This window comes from Haemaphysalis longicornis, unplaced genomic scaffold (assembly GCF_048455015.1).
Source record: "Haemaphysalis longicornis isolate Haplotype H1 unplaced genomic scaffold, Haemaphysalis longicornis Haplotype H1 scaffold_6, whole genome shotgun sequence".
Classification (NCBI taxonomy): Eukaryota; Metazoa; Arthropoda; class Arachnida; order Ixodida; family Ixodidae; genus Haemaphysalis; species Haemaphysalis longicornis.
The window spans coordinates 147,503,453-147,519,609 of record NW_027526407.1 but is presented as its reverse complement, the minus strand read 5'-3'; the positions used below and the strand labels follow the sequence as shown (position 1 = coordinate 147,519,609).

At 45.7% G+C, this 16,157-nt stretch overlaps 1 protein-coding gene and 1 long non-coding RNA gene across 4 annotated transcripts in view; one reads left to right on the top strand and one right to left on the bottom strand.

Annotated features, from left to right (window-relative positions):
* Positions 1 to 560: 560 nt before the first annotated feature.
* LOC144141185 (uncharacterized) overlaps positions 561 to 16,157 on the bottom strand; it is a 96,657-nt gene continuing 81,060 nt past the window's right edge. Inside the window, exon 3 of the long non-coding RNA XR_013316465.1 lies at positions 561 to 689. This is a non-coding gene — a long non-coding RNA (uncharacterized LOC144141185). The remainder of the gene's footprint in view (positions 690 to 16,157) is intronic.
* Positions 16,043 to 16,157, top strand: part of LOC144141182 (uncharacterized) — a 92,258-nt gene continuing 92,143 nt past the window's right edge. For all 3 annotated transcript variants that reach the window (XM_077672743.1, XM_077672744.1, XM_077672742.1), the window contains exon 1: positions 16,043 to 16,148. In XM_077672743.1, coding sequence (XP_077528869.1) covers positions 16,089 to 16,148 — 60 coding nt within the window. In that variant the 5' untranslated portion in view covers positions 16,043 to 16,088. The remainder of the gene's footprint in view (positions 16,149 to 16,157) is intronic.

Sequence of the window (16,157 nt, the reverse complement as noted above, 5' to 3'; positions counted from 1 at the left end):
ACACGACGTAACGTGCATCCCCAAGCTTAGCGGGGATCAGCCGACCGTATCTTAATTCCACAGTGGCTTGTGACTGGTACCCAAGGGAGCTGGCACTCCAGGCATGCAAAGTAGTGGCGCTCGGGACAGTGTTAAAAAAACTAAGCGCAGCGGCTCAGCTTGTGCTTACGCTGCGGATTTCGACCTCGCCTGCCCGGGAAGTAACCGTTCACGTTAGAACAGCACTGGGAAGGGTGCATATGGGCAATTGTAGCGGCAGTAGAAGGATACTGCTTGATTGGGCGCTCGGGGCTCATGCGTTTAACACTGCCAAAGACAGTACTCATTAGAAGAAACTAAAACTTTCGGCGTAAAGTCTACGCAAATCCATAACGTAGCATCATGCGAAAAATAAATCAATATTATCAGAGATAACGTAATGAACTACCTATTCCGACATGTTTAAAATGCTCCCCCTAGAAATCGTCGTTTCATCGGTTCTAATATTATAAAATAGCTACATGAAATGACAATAAGAATACACGAAATTTTTGTTTTCTATACAAAATCAATTTATTACACGGCAATTACGGAATTATAAAACTGAGAACACAAGTAAATGAAAATAGAAATACATATGCGATGATCCATGCTTGCTTGGCCCGGCATGTCCGCAGACGATAGTCGCACTGGTCGCAGGATGGGAAATTCTGTAAAGAGAGTAGGTTGCCTTAGGACGAGCGGAAAACAAACTGTCTGCTGCAGGTGCTGTGTGACGCTGGGTAAACACACCAACTCTCATTTTTCACTGCAAAGCAATATGTCTTCCTCATCTTCCTGTGATAGTCATCCTCATCATCATCTTCCATCTCGCGGCTCGTGTCCTCCTCTTCGCTGCCAGCTGAGTGTGTGTTCCGCGAGGGCTGCTACGCCTAATCAACGTCCTGTACCGGCTCTACTTCAAGGCCCTTACAATATACATATATGTATTGTAACGAGGAAGACTAGCCACCATCGACGTAACGCTACGAGCGGAGATACACAGCGGTGAAGTGGAAAGAACAGCCAGTGGAGCGTATTACCTCATGGCAGCTGCATCATCATCATGGCCAGACTCAAGATCATCATCACCAGTATGTTGGGACGAGAGCTGAGCGCGCTCAGCAAAACCCCTTCGGACTCAGCTGAGCCTCTCTGCGTTTCAACGCCTTGCTGCCGTCCTGCAATAAACCTCGTCATATTTGGTGGAGTGTGCAGATTCCATCCTCGGCGCGCTCCTTAGCTTCACCCCGTGTACCCGCAAGCCCAGAGCTCCGGAGTCGCACCCTGCCTACTACCGCTGAGCCAGCCATGACTAGCGACTCCCGAAACATGACATCGCCTTCGCCATGAGCGGTCATCTGCACAGGGGTGATCCGCGAGCGTGACCCGGCGATGTTCACTGGCGCAGACGACAAGGATGTTCAAGATTAGCTCTCGGCTTGCCAGAGGGTAAGCACGCACAATAATTGGGACGATGCCATGAAGCTAAATAACGTAAGTTTCTCTTTGAGGAGAGTTGCCGAAAAATGGTATCACAAACACCCAGATGATCGCACAACCTAGACCGTATTCAAAACTATCTTTCCGGCGCTATTTGCCCGGCCAGCGGTTCGCCAGCTTCGCGCGGAGCAGTGTTTGAAAGAGCGAGCTGAACAGGCCGGCGAGAACTTTACCAGCTACATCTAGGATGTGGTCGCCCTTTGCAGGAGCGTGGATCCTTCTATGCCTGAGCAGGACACCATCAAACACATACCTAAGTGAATAGACGAGGACGCGTTCCAGATGCTGCTGGCAAAAAACCCTCAGAGCGTCAGAGACGTGATCAGCTTTTTACAAAGTTATGACGAGTTGAGCAGGCAGCGTCGCCTCACTCGTCGCCGCCCTCTGGAGCATGAGGAGCCGCTCTGTGGGCTGGCAGTCGACGAAAACCCCTCGCTACTGAACCGCATCAAGCAGCTTCTTCGTCAAGAGGTGGCGCGGCAGATCTCTCTCCTGCCTTGTACATCCCTGCCATCGTCATCAATACCAGATCTTTGCTTGTCGCCGCCGGTCCGTCGATTCATTAGGGAAGAAGTCGCCTAAGACTTACCGACCACGCCAGCACTCTGAACTTTTTTTCCTCCCATATACTCCCTAGAGGTTCTTTTTCGCCTGTCCACTGGTGATCCTCCTTGTAGGAGTTTTTTCACTACATGGAACAGGGAGGTTTTGTGTACCTACTCAAAACAGTGCGTTTTTAGGTGGAAAGGAGGTAGTTAGGGAGTGTTAAGAAATGTTCGGGAGAATTTAATGAGATCAAAATGGATTATTCTTTACTTCCTCAAGGCGTTTTTAAGTGCTGTTTATGGACTTTTCAGGCGGTTAAATAGGAGCCTATTATGGCTCCCTTGGGAAGTACTTATGTTATTTTAGGGGCGTTTTTAGGAGGTTCAAGGGAAGCGTTTACTTCTTTTGTATTGAGTTTTACGTTTTGGAGGCCTCGCGAGGGGAGTTTTTAGGAGTTTCAAGGGAAGCATATATTTCTTTTGACTGGAGTTTTGCGAAAGTTGGGGCGGTTTAGTAGGCCTTCCGAGAGGAGTTTTTTCAAGGCCACACGGGAGAGTTTCTAGTTCCCCGCGGGAGTACTGATTTCACACGGTTTTTTCTCGGTTTCAGGTATATTTCAAACCAACTTTGGCATAAAAGTTTACTTGGTACATGGTGTACACAAGGAGGTTCCGAAATAAAAACTTAGAGCGACCTCCTATAAGAAAGCACAAATGGTACATTGCTAAATAACACGCCAGTTAGGAATGGAAGACAGCAATACAATGCTAGTTGAACAAACCGTAGAAGTAATATTACTACAACCACTGGAAATACGCGAAAAACAAAGATAGGCGCAAACACAACCGCATGGTAAGTGAAATCATTATATAATACTAGCGGATCGAGAACGCGTCAGTACTTATCAGAACTTATCAGTACGCATCAGTACTAAGTACACAAAGTGAAAAAAAAGGGTTGCAGTGGTTTACAACAAGAACAAAAAAATTCAATTGGTGGTGAAATGAGCGAGCTGTGTGCTAGTTGAACAAACTGTAGAAACAATATTACTACCAGAACTGGAAATATGCGAAAAACATATAGGCACAAACACAACGGCATGGTAAGTGACATCATTATAGAATACTAGAGGCTTGAGAACGCCTGAGTACTTATCAGTACGCATCAGTACTGAGTACACAAAGTGAAAAAAATGGTTGCAGTGGTTTACAACAACAAAAAAGTTTTTCAATTGGTGGTGAAATGAGCGAGAGCTGTGTAACGATTTGATATTGAAAGGTAACGAGCATTTTGTAGATGGTAAAGGCACAAGAGATAAGTTATGTAGGAGACAGACAGCAATGAGATGGCTATGGATAAATGAGTAATATAAAGAACGAGAAATATGCTGCGGAAAATACCAGAGCGTTTTGATAAAGACACAAATTCGCCAAGAAAAGTGACCGAGTCTCAGGGGTTAATTGCAAGGATATAGAACAGAATGGGTGGTATCGCGACAGCTTCTTTAGAGTGAGAAGAAAAAGCCATGTAATTCGTGTTTTTGGGATAATTTTTAGTTGATTCATTTGGCACCAGTGGCCAACATTATTTAGATAATTGTTTCAAGTTATATTAGTTCCTTAATATTATTGCTTCCCTAAAAGATAGCTGTATTATCAGCATACAGAAGGGCCTATCAAAGATCCCCTGTTCAGTAAAAAAAGAAAAAAGAAAAAGTCAGAAACATAATACGCTATTCTTTTAGACTACTATCCAATGATTACAGGATTGAAAACAACTAAAATATTAGTGAGGGATATTGATGCGATAAACGTTAATTAGCTCTAAATACTTCACACTTGGTTTGGTGCTGGCAAGACAAAAAAAAGGCATGTTCCACAAACGTTAGAGCTTTGTGTGCCTTGTTGGGATATTGAACGTTGAAAACCCAGAACTATGCAAACAGACTACACAATCGTCCCAGTAAAGATGATGCAATCAACACACTCGGGCCATCGATGCGGAGGCTAACTTCCACGTTCGCGGAATGCAGGCAGGGAGTCAAAGGAACATCTGCCGGAAAAAGCAAAAAAGTAAAGAAAAATACCCCACATGTAACATTCAAAAATTGATTGATTGTGGGGTTTAACGCGCCGACGCAACGCAGGCGATGAGGCGCGCCGTAGTGGAGGGCTCCAGATTAATTTAGACCACCTGGGGATCTTTAACGTGCGCCGAAATCTCGTACACACGGGCGTTTTTGCTTTTCGCCCCCATCAAAAAAGCGGCCGCCGCGGCCGGGAATCGAACCCGCGACCTCGTGCTCAGCAGCGCAACGCCTTATCCACTGAGCTACCGCGGCGGGTGTAACATTAAAAAAAAAAGACACAATGTTTAAATGAACTTAATAATTCGGTACAGTAATAAAATTGTTAGGCCAGGTTCCCTGCGAATTTCAGTACTTAAATTAGGAATGCGAAGGCTTCATAAAACCAAGTGCCAGTACACTAACCATCGTGGCTTTTGCAGCAATAAAAAAGATATTACTTCCGCACAATATACTCGAGCGCAACTTTAAATGACAGTGAAGTTAAAATGCAAGTCTCTCTAGTTTGATAGATTAGCTCACGGAGAATACTATTATACCCCTATTACACATGGCTTTTTTTTTAAATAAGATTGAAACTAGCACAAACACGGTTTCACCGGATGGCCTCAATGGCCTGACGCGCGCAACTTCTTTCTTGGCTGCCGCTGGATGGTGCTACTCGTCCATACTTGGGGTGGCAGTACCGCTTTCCAAGGGAGCATGCGAGCTATGCACGAGAAAATCGTTCGACGCCAACACTTGCGGGGCCTCAAAAGGCCAATGTTTTTCTTCAGTGAAGCGTAAATACTGATCACGGGTCCAATGGAGAAACATTTTGCTTAGTGGTCTCGAACGGCAAATGACAGGGGAGTTTGAGGAAGCATGAGCGATTTCACCGAAATTGACCGAACTGCTTGGTACGTGGTAATGTTGTATTCAGTTGCTTGTATACTGCTATTAATCGCCGCTGCTTCACTTGCTTCCGGTTTATCCTGATTCAAACAGCGACTGCAGTCGTGTTTGCGTTTGATGAGCATTTGCACAGCGATTTCTCAGCACTTAAGGCATGTTGGCACTAAATCAATGCTGAAATGGCTCTGCGGAGGTCCGACTTCCGTTTGAAACCAACCTGCTGGTATCCTTCAATGACCCTTTAATAACAAGTTACCCTTATGCCTCATCACTGCAACCGATTGTTCCTCCGTGTGGTGCAAAGTGTGTACTGTGAGTATTTTCAACGTGAAACGAACCGTTTCTGTGATTTGTAGGACTGATTCTGCTATTAATTACTGCAGTGACAACAAGCTATGAAAGAAAATCCCGCCATCTCCACGAAGTGCATGATGATGAGAGGGGCGAAGCTAAAATGCTTATCAGCAGACAATGCGACGCATTAAGTGCAAGCTGCTTTCATAGTGTGTGCATTGACATTAGGATATGGCCCCCTGGCAGAATGATGCGCTGCGTGAGATTTTGCCGTACCTGAAAGGACAGGCAACTCATTTTTACGGAGTATAGGATCTGTGAAAGGTTTGAGAGGTGGGCGAGTTGGTAATGATGCATCTCGAAAAACAAACTGCGTTCAAATTAACGAGGACAAGAACACATAAAGACGGCACAAGCGCAGGCTCGCAGCTAGTTTATTACTGCACAATTCAAAGCTTTAAATAAGCCCAAGCGCCCAATTGCCACGCCCCCAATGCGTCACAGTTCTCTGCGCACTCAGCCGAAAATACTAAAAAACCGTAACAACAAAACCACAAAACGAACTTTGAGGCACACGAAAGACGAAAAATCAGCAAAGACAACCGCATCATACATAGATTAAGACCTCCCTCCCACCGCCCACACGCATGCCCAGAACAGGCACCGAAATAGCGCTCAATGTGCGTCTAAATATGCGACTTCTCGATTAAGCAGGGCGATTGAGGTATGACTGATACATTCGGAACCAGCTTTTCTGATGTGGCTGGCTACTACAATTTCTCGCGTTTGCTGGTTCTTACGTCGGAAAAGGATGGCTGTGCGCTCAAACACAGCGACACAATCAGGTCTGCACGCGCGGCAATGAGCAGATAAGTGGCTCAGGTCACGTTGAAAAACGAAAAAAATATACGGTACTTTTACGACGTGGTACGCTCGAGTTTGTGACAACGTACCCGTGTGCGGATCTGTCCTGAAGTTCGGAGAAACGCAGGTGGGTTTCATTCCATTTCGCGTCTTGCATTACGCTTTCTTTCATATATTACTGCCCTCTTTCCCGATCTCTCTACCTTCCTGCCCGCTTCCGTCTGACTGTGCTGATTTTCGCCAGCACGAAGTAACCGTCACGTTGCTTTGAAACGACACCGCGCGCGACAAACGATTTTATCTCGAATGCCCTGTTACAAACCGGACTACAAAAGAATGCGAATGCATACCCCAAAACCCACAAACAAGTAAAATAATACGAGTGTGCGCTTTTTTCTTTGCCCGTGCGTGTACGTGCTGTGAGCGGCACGGGTACCCGGGTACTTCGCTGTTAACCCTATCCAAACGTTTGACAAACGCATCGACTGATGACAGACAACTTACCAGCGAGCTGTCCACAGCTGTCGCCGTATCCAAATGCTGTTTGCGGCCGTTCCTCGTGTGACAGGGGCACATGAAAATCTTTCCACCAAATGGCACTACTAGTCCTTCACAAATAAGAAAAAACGACGGCCAAAGGCGAGGCTTGAAGCTCCGGCCGCACCGAGTCACCGGCCGCGCTGCGTTGTTAGCACAGAGGTTGTTTACATCCGGGCAGCCAGTCGTGCCGCCAGGGCAAGTTGCGTCACTGCAGTCGGGTGCGTTGGCGCGCTGGCACGAGAATTTAAATCGTCTATGTATGCGCAAGCAAGCAAAGCAGATGAACAATGCAAATAATGCAATGCAAGCAGCAGAGTTTGACAACACCTATCGCCAAAATAAACAGATTGTAACAACACGGCCGCGCTGTCTGCCTGTGATCGCGCTTGTTGAAGCATCTATACGGGTATACGTACGGTATCGGTTTTGTAGCTGCATGCAACCGTCGCGTCTGGCTTACTCGTTCTAATTAGCATTAGGCCACGGTTGAAGTGCTGAAACACGGAAACAACACAAAACTAACATGGCGACCGCCCACTTGAGATGATTACCTCAGATGGGGAGTTTATTGTGGACGTGGTAGTATAGAAGGAACCGAACGCCATCTCACAAATGGTGTTAAGTCGTTCTAAATCCTCTCTTTTGCTACACGGATGGGCAGCGGTACTACCGTAGAGGTTCGTCCACTTTTTAGATCATGCCTAGGGAGTACATTTTTTGTTATGAGTACTTTTCAGGGCACATTACTTGATTAAAACTCCATTGCCGGCTAGTTTGCGTTTACAGTGAGGGGCAGGCTCGGTCATGTCGAATACGCGTCGCGCCTTGTGGCTATTGCCGTGTTCGAGAGTCACGTCAGGGTTAGGTTGGGTCGTCGGGATGAGGGCATATCGTGAGTCACAGACTTCGGCGAATCGTTGCGTCGTTGGAGGGTTTTCGTTTTTCCGCCGTTGTGCAACTTCGCCTCTAGAAGTTGCTGCCATTAGTTTGCCCCGCGTAGTCTTGGGGACCTTCCACGTGCGAGATCAGCACTGCTGCGGTGGTCCGGCGACTGGTATGGGTAGGGCGATGGCGAACGGGTGAAACGGGCTGGTCCACGACTGGTGTTGGACAGGTATTCTTCAATCTCAGATGGGCGCTGGCCGGGTCGGGGGCGTGGTGCGTCGACGGAGAAACCACGAAGTCCGAGGCTCTTGTATGGGCAGCGACGGTAGCTGTGGTCGGCCTCTCCGCAGTGGTAGAACAGAGGACGATTATCTGATGTTCGCGAAACGTCAGTCTTCCTCGGCGTCTGGTTTCGTACTACAGGGGCTCGGGCGGGCGACAGTGGGCGGCGGTAGGGCGGGGCCTCTTGACGGCGTGTTGGAGCAGGGCGGGGTCGAAGAAAATCCGCGGAGTACGTTATAGCTTGGGGCGCGCAGTGTACTTCGGATGGCACAGAATTTCCCAAAGCGTTTTGAACTTCTTACCAGATCACGTCAGTTAGGCAAGCAACTTTGGGTTCCGGCGTCGTCAGGAAACGTTTCCGCAGCTCCTCTCTGATCACTTCACGGATGGTCTCGCGTAATGGCCCCGGTACCGATCGTCTCCGAAACCATCGCATTGGCTGGGCGGTCGTTCGAACTTCAAGCGTAACTTCAAACTTCAGCGCACTCTCTATCGCGGCTGCCTCAGACGCGAATTCAGCCACTGTCTCCGAAGGGTTACAGAGAAGACAAGAAAAAGCTATTTCTTCACTCCTCCCATTAAACACCTGAGCTTTTCTTCGGTCATTTCGGAGTCCGCAAGGCGAAAAAGTCGCTTCATCTCCCCAACGAAGATCGTTGGGGTGCTGCGTTCGAGTTTCAAGCAAAAGCGCAGCTCGCTCTTTTCTCACCATGGTAGTGAACGTCTTTAAAAACTCGCTTTTGAATTGAGTCCAGTCGGTCAAAGGGCTCTCATGGTTCTCGAACCAAGTTCGAACTGCATCTTCAAAGCAAAAGAAGACATGCCGGAAAGTTTCTTCATCGTCCCATCTGTTGAAGATGCGGACGCGCTCCAGCTTCTCCAACCATTCTTCGGGGTCTTCAGCGCGGGCTCCCCAGAACGATGGCGGTTGCCAGAGTGCTGCAGGACGATTGGCGACGTGGTTTCTCGCAACATGGTGTTGGTTGCAGCGTTCATTCTCTTGGTCCTTTCTGGTAGAAGACCGACCTCCAGCAGTAATTTTTGCAGTCGGCGGCTGGCTCTGGTTGGACTGGCTTGGTGGCTTCCAGATGTCTTAGGGAGCATATAGGGTGAGTACCCAGCACCTCAGCCAGATGTCACAAAGCCAACGATGACGCAGTTGTCTTGAAGGAGAAACAAGTTTATTTGAGCAAACTTGTGCTCCCCTAACAACTCAAAAGAATACAGAGGCGGCGAAGCAGCGGTCAACAAAGTGACTTGCGCAGGTGAGGTTCGTCGAATCGAATGCCGCGGCGTCTGCTATGCAGGCTTTTATCTTTCGGCGCGAGTGTTTCTGGAACCGTCGATTCACATCCAGAACATTGTAGGTCACAGAAGATTATTCTGGGCTAGCCACGTTAGGGCGAAACAGTCTGCTTATCTGAATGTGATAGCCCGTGCGGAATAAAAATAAAGAATGGAAGACGTGCTTTGCTCGGAACGCTGATAACACAGCCGGGGGTGGCCCGGCAATAAAAAAATAATAAATAAACAAACTCATACATGGTTCGCGGCAATATGCTATATAATTAGGAAGGTAGGAAATGGCCATGCGACCCGCTAGCTGAATTCTCGCAACAGAACCTATGATGTCGTATTCTTTTTTTTTTCAATGTAAAAACTCTTTATTTTTCATAAACAAAGACTAAGGGTACGGGAACAAAAGGTACACATATGTACCTGACTGGGTCCCTGCTCCCTGTGAGACATCAGCAGCAGCACAAAGTTACAAGATGAGAAAAAAAAAAATCAGTGCAACTGGTAACCGAGCAAACCAAAATAACAACACATTTTCAAGCACTCGCAACACTTCGCGTAACAGTGTGAGCATAACACAACATATCATCACCCAATAACATATATATAAACTTACAAAGAACGGAAATTCAAAGGGAATTATTTATACAAAAAAGAGAGGTACATATACAACACAGGATGCCAATAGCTAAATTTACTTATAAAATAAGCCAAAATAGAGTTCTTGCAAAACAGTATTCTCGTAATATTCGTTTAAAGGAATTTGGAGGACATGTTTCCATAATCTCACCGATATCTGCGTTACCATTTAGGAATTTAGGAATGAGATAGTGCATGGTCTTTAAGCCATAGTTTGTTCTAATACGGGGTAACCTGTAGTTTATTTTTCTGAATTGAAAACTATCATTCATTGATAGATATTTTTGGTAAACTTCATGACGATTTATCCGCATTTCCTTGTAGACATATAATGCTAAGTTGTACATATGTAGCTGTTGTATATTCAGTATTTCATGTGCTTCTCTAAACTGTCTGGTGCTGTGTCGGGAATCTAGATTTTCTAAAGCCGGAATAGCTTTTTTCTGCGTTATAGTTAGCTTTAAAATATTAGAACGATTTGTTAAGCCCCAGACTAAACGGCAGTAATTTAATTGTGATTGCAACATTGCACAATACACAGTTAGTCTGAAACTCTTGGGAATTTTATCACGGGTTTTCTCTAGTGCGCCAGTAACCTTAGATCGCTTCAGTAATAGTTGATTAGTATGCTCGTTCCACGTAAGAAATTCATTAAAATACACGCCAAGAAATTTGATACTGTTCACAGATTTAATACCTTCATTTTAAAAATACAGTTCAGGATTCTTATCTAAAGGAGTGTTTCTAGCTCTGAAAATTACGCACTCGGTTTTTTTTGTATTTAGCTCCAGATCATTTGTCAATAGCCAAGCGGAGAGTTCCTTAAGCCAATCGTTCGCTACTATTTCAAGATCTCCCATGTTATCCCAAGTAAAGAACACGTTAGTGTCGTCTGCATATAGTATAATATCTTGCGTTTGCGGTATACGCCTCGAGCGCGGCCTGTAGGGGCGCCACTGAAATCCCCCTAGCGGCCCGTTTCGAAAGCAGGCGCGGGAGTCCCCGGCTCGGTCCCCCCTGTCGCCGTTGCTTTTGGGGCTCGTTCAAGACAGCGATTTACCGTTTGTCCGCGTTACAAATACCGAATAACGTGAAGCAGGCACTCTGTTTGCAAGCGTGGTGTGTTCACGAGAGGATAAACGTTTATGCCGCGATCTTAGTGAGATCTATATAAGCGCCGGGCGTGTGTCACAGGCCCGCGTCCCGAAGCCAGCATTTGCATGCAGCTGATTGCAATTCCGCAGCCCTGAAATTTAGTGGCAGTGTCTCCGTAAGCAGTGTTTCCTCCGATGGTCATGTTGCGGCCATACACACTATGATGTAAATCGACTTTGTGTGTGCACTTACTAAATCCAGCGGAGCACTCATGCCTGACAGCACGCAAGTTACGCCTGCCAATATCACATAGCAGATATTGATCAGTACCATGAAAAAGCCGATGCGGCATAAATTTCACAAACATTGTACCAAAGAAGTACGATGGATAATGGAAAATTACACTCCGGAGTCAGCACACGACGACAAATTTAATGTGGATCGTCTTGTCCCGAGGTGAGCGCTCGCCTGAACCCGTCTTCTTTGCGAGCGCTCGCAAAGAGCGCTCGCAAAGAAGACGGGTTTATAGAGTAATCCGCGTCCCTGACCAAACTCTTCGAAACATCGTCATATGACACAGGGAGACTACAGAATCTAGCATAAACCGAAATCAGAACCCTTATCAGATACGACACTCTTCCAACAAGCCCGTGTGTACGAGATTTCGGCGCACGTTAAGGATCTCCAGGTGGTCAAAATTAATCCGGAGCCCTCCACTACGGCATGACTCATCGTCTCCGTTTCGTCGGCGCGTTAAACCCTGCAATCAATCAATCAACTCTTCCAACGACACCTCGTATCGCTTGTGAACGGCCTACCCTGTATTCTTCAAAAAATGCGTCCGCCGAGTGATCAGCCGTTCGTTGAAGGCGAAAAACAAACGAAAAGTGAAAAGGCAGCAATTGTGTGTGTGATTACTAAAACGTTCATTCGTTGATTTCGCTCCGCATTTTTAAACAACGATAGTTGAGCGTCCTCCTCCTTAACCCCCCCCCCCCCCCCACACGTCTAGCGATATATCACTGCATTTCGCATCTAGTTGGTCTGGTGAATACTAGCTTGCTCAAACAAACGTCTTTAGCATGTCAGAAGCTGCACTCGGTTTTTTTTTTTCGTTCCCGTACGACTATTATATTTATTCCTGACGTGCAGACCATTCATTTTCCCGTGGATTCAATAACATATACCTTGGTTCTTACTATAAGGCATGAGGGGGCACATATATGACACTGCACATCCTTTGAGTGCACTTAACATTTTCGCGTGGCTTATATTCCCATAAAAGGCACAAGTTTTTGTCAGCTATTGTGTTATCACATCCCCGAATCATATTTTTCTACGACGTACATAGAAGCAAAGCCGCATTGTTGTCGGCGCTGCAAAACGAACCAACCTCTTACAGTGCCAATATGATGTCTAAACGAGGCGACAATAAATAGAATTCACTTGTGCTGGCGTGTTCGAAGGTGACAGCGGTGATATGCTGCTGCCGTCGCCGACGCCCGCAAGAGCGGCCAAGAAGCGCGCAGAACCGCCTCCCCGCGGGTAGCTCTTGTTGGCGTTAGAGCGCTCTACCAAGACGCAGCTGTTTTTTTTAAGTGCCCTATACGTGCAGTTAGCTTACAGACGTCACCATAACAAGTTGTTTATTGCGCGGAAAGGCAAAGAGAAGCGAAAGAGAACCGAAACACTGCATGACCGCCTATCAGGCACGCAGCGCTAATCCCGCAAACGCCGCGGAGAAGCGGCGGCAGGCGGCGCAGCGATCGTGAATCTCGAGGCGTATATTGCGTATGTCATTTATATATAGTAAAAAAAGGAGACGTCCTAAAATGGAACCTTGTGGGACACCTTTAGTGATATTTTGATATTGTGATGCATATTCACCGAGGATTACATACTGTTTACGATTACTAAAATAAATTTCAATGAGGCTCTGCGCATTTCTCCTTATTCCATAGCTGTCTAACGTTTTCAATTATATACTGTGATTTACGGAATCAAATGCCTTTTTTATATCAAGGAATATTCCAATTGTGTAAAGCTTTTTTTCGATGTTTTCAATAAGCTTTTCCTTGATTGTAAGTAGGGCCAGTTCCGTAGACTTTCCCTTTACAAAGCCGAATGGTTTTGATGTAATTATTTTTAAGCAGTTTACATAATCAGTGAGTCTTTTAATAAATAATGATTCGAAAACCTTTGAAAAAATGCTTAAGACGGAAATTGGCCGGTAGTTCTTGAAATCATTTTTTGCCCCACCCTTGTGCACTACGGTTACCCGACCAATTTTAAGCTCACTGGGATATAGACCATCGTGAAACACACGATTGCTTACGTGAGCCAAAGGTATTGCTATGAAGGGGGCGATTAACTTGATTGGCCACGCTTTCATACCATCTGGACCAGCAGCACTGCTAGTTTTCAATGAAAGAATAGTAGTCATAATTTCAGGCTCATCGGTCGGGGAAATGAAAATTGTACCTCACGAACCCGGTTTTAGATATTTGATTGGGTAAGGAGCTACTAGGCAAGATTTTTTCCGAGTTGTAACACAAGATACGAAATGCTCATTCAAGCGCTCACACAGTTCAGTTCCGAAGACAGGCTCACCATTTATATCTAAAAAATCTGGAAAAACGTGACTCCGTTTTTTATTGCCTCACTCATTAAAGACTCTCCAAAATTTATGTGGTTGATCAAGTTGTTCAAACTTACGCTGGTAGTACATATCCCTCGCCCCATTTTATTTCGGCATTTACTTTATTACGAAGAGCTCAAAGTTCCTTAAATTTGGTATCATCTCTGAGCCTCAGGCAAAGCTGAAATAAACGATTTCTTTCTTGAATTTTGTTATAAAGTGTGGAACATATCCAAGGCCTTGTCGCTTTTTTGTGTTTCCGCAGAGAATACTCCGGAAAAGCCTTATAGTATACGTCTTTAATTTTACTATAGAACATTGTGGAGCTAGTACTCGAGCTCTCCTCGTTCAATACATCGGACCAATCTGCCTGTCTAACATGTTCCACAAACGCTTCTACAGTAGTATCATTTATTACCCTTGTTTTGTAAGAAGGTGCTTTTGTTCTACCAACATGAATTTCTAGAGCACAAAACACAGCCAAGTGGTCACTCACGCCCGCACAAGGCCCACCCCAGAAATCACTCTTTCAGTACGATAGTTCGTAGAACAAACATCAAATAAAGTTTCGGAAGTTGCAGTGACTCTAGTAGCATCATTCACAAGATTTTGAAAATCATAACACTACACAGTCAAAAATAATTCACATTGGGCATTACTACGTGTTAATAGATCAATATTTACATCAACTACAAGTGTCGAACATGGACTTGAAGAAGATACATGGGCTAATGTTCTGTCCAAATAGTCTAGAAAACGTTTTACTTTGCCAGACGGGGGCCTGTACATGAGCACTATACAAACGCTACAGCAGCGTATCGTGATCACTTGAAAATCACTAGTGATGGCAGAATACTCATCTATTAGGTCACATTTTAACTCAGCTTTGGCGTAAACTGAAACACCACCACCTCGCTTTTCAGCTTTTCACTCCAAGCTCTACAATTAGCGTAAACCGGCAAAAGCAAACGCATATAGAAATGGGATTATAATTTTGTAGAACAGGCTATTTGCGCCTAAATTTAAGCCACATTCGTTGTATAGCAGTAAGCATTGTGGGAGAAAAATTAAGGTTCCGAACTGACACGTAAACACCGAACCAGTTAGTGCGGCACTTTGCCAGCTGACACTGCACAACCGAGCTGTCGGACGCATTTGACTTGTCTGACACAACGGTGACCCACTAACATAAGCGGCACTGTCGGTTACATGAGCATGTTTGCCGAGTCATAGCTTACGTTAGGAAACGACTTGTATGAAGCCCAGTAAAAACACGAACGATATAGAAGTACCGAAAGAAGCAAAGTGCTAACACCTACACTTCATCGGTATTGCAGCGCAATCGATGAACCAAGATAACCAAACGCCCATCTGAAGGATGGTAGCTGCCCTGATCAGCGGGCTATTTTTAAGTTCAGGTCGCTGCCCTGGATCTGTCATTGTCGATGTCACGAAAACGCACGATTCAGCGTGTGGATTAAAATTTTGGCCTAAAAAGTTTAATTTCTCAGCGTATAAATATTTTGCTGATGAAGAAGCGCTGAGGGTACTATAAAAGACTAAAGCTTTCCAATAAAGCAGACTTGTATTTTGCCTGCATGTACCATTTATTCCTAACGTACCCCGGACTCAGTCATCGTGCCTGCTAGGTGTGTGGGTATTGTGCAGTATTCTCAGGACAAGCGCTCAGTATGTCTTTAAGAAAATACGGCTTTCTGCAGCCTTTGTAGAATCCCCATTGTGCGGTTAAACTTCTTGAATTTTGAAATGAACCAAGCTCGTACTTTGTTTCAGCTGTGCGGTATAGTTCGTCAGGGTAGCGCCTTTGGTGCAGTAACGGCAGCCTAGTTACGGGACTTCTACTTGCCAGGCGATGCTTTTTGTTCGCCTATTAATTGAAGGGAAGGGATACGCAAATGGCTGCAGCCCAATTACTAAGTTGTTTGAATTTTGCGGAAAAGTACTGTTCAATGCAGAGTTTGGCGTTTTTAGATATTTCGATTCTGCTGCTTGTGGGCTCCTGCGCTGCTCCATTTGCTGGTGGGAGCAGTGATCATTGCGGGCGACTACCGCACTCCACGGAAAATGCGTTGCCACGCGTGGTCTTTTATGACGCACGGCCCGAAAATGATAAAGATGGGAAAGTCAGGCACCTAGGCAACAATCTCACGCATTCGCAATATAGCGCTGCATTCTTGAATTGCGGTGTAACCCAATTCTCGACAGTGATGATCTTTATAGGAAATAATGACGAAACTTGGTTTGATGTTGTGTTGGAGCATGATTATCCCTGAAGAATCAATGGCCCCAAGGAGCGGCGCCCTGCTTCCACGCAGAGGTATTCTTCTGCCCACCTCCACTTTCTGTGTAACAATTGCCAATCTATCAAAAAGGATGCTTTTTTCACACAATAAACTACTGCTATTTTTACGTAGCTCCTCGTGAGCACAAGCGAACAACATAAAAAGCAGTTGTGCATGTTCCAGCTGTTCCGACAGGCGGGCTATTATGTGGCACAAAAACAACATGTGGATGTTCGAGGACACCGCCATGCTGCTCCTTTTTCTGGCAAGTATC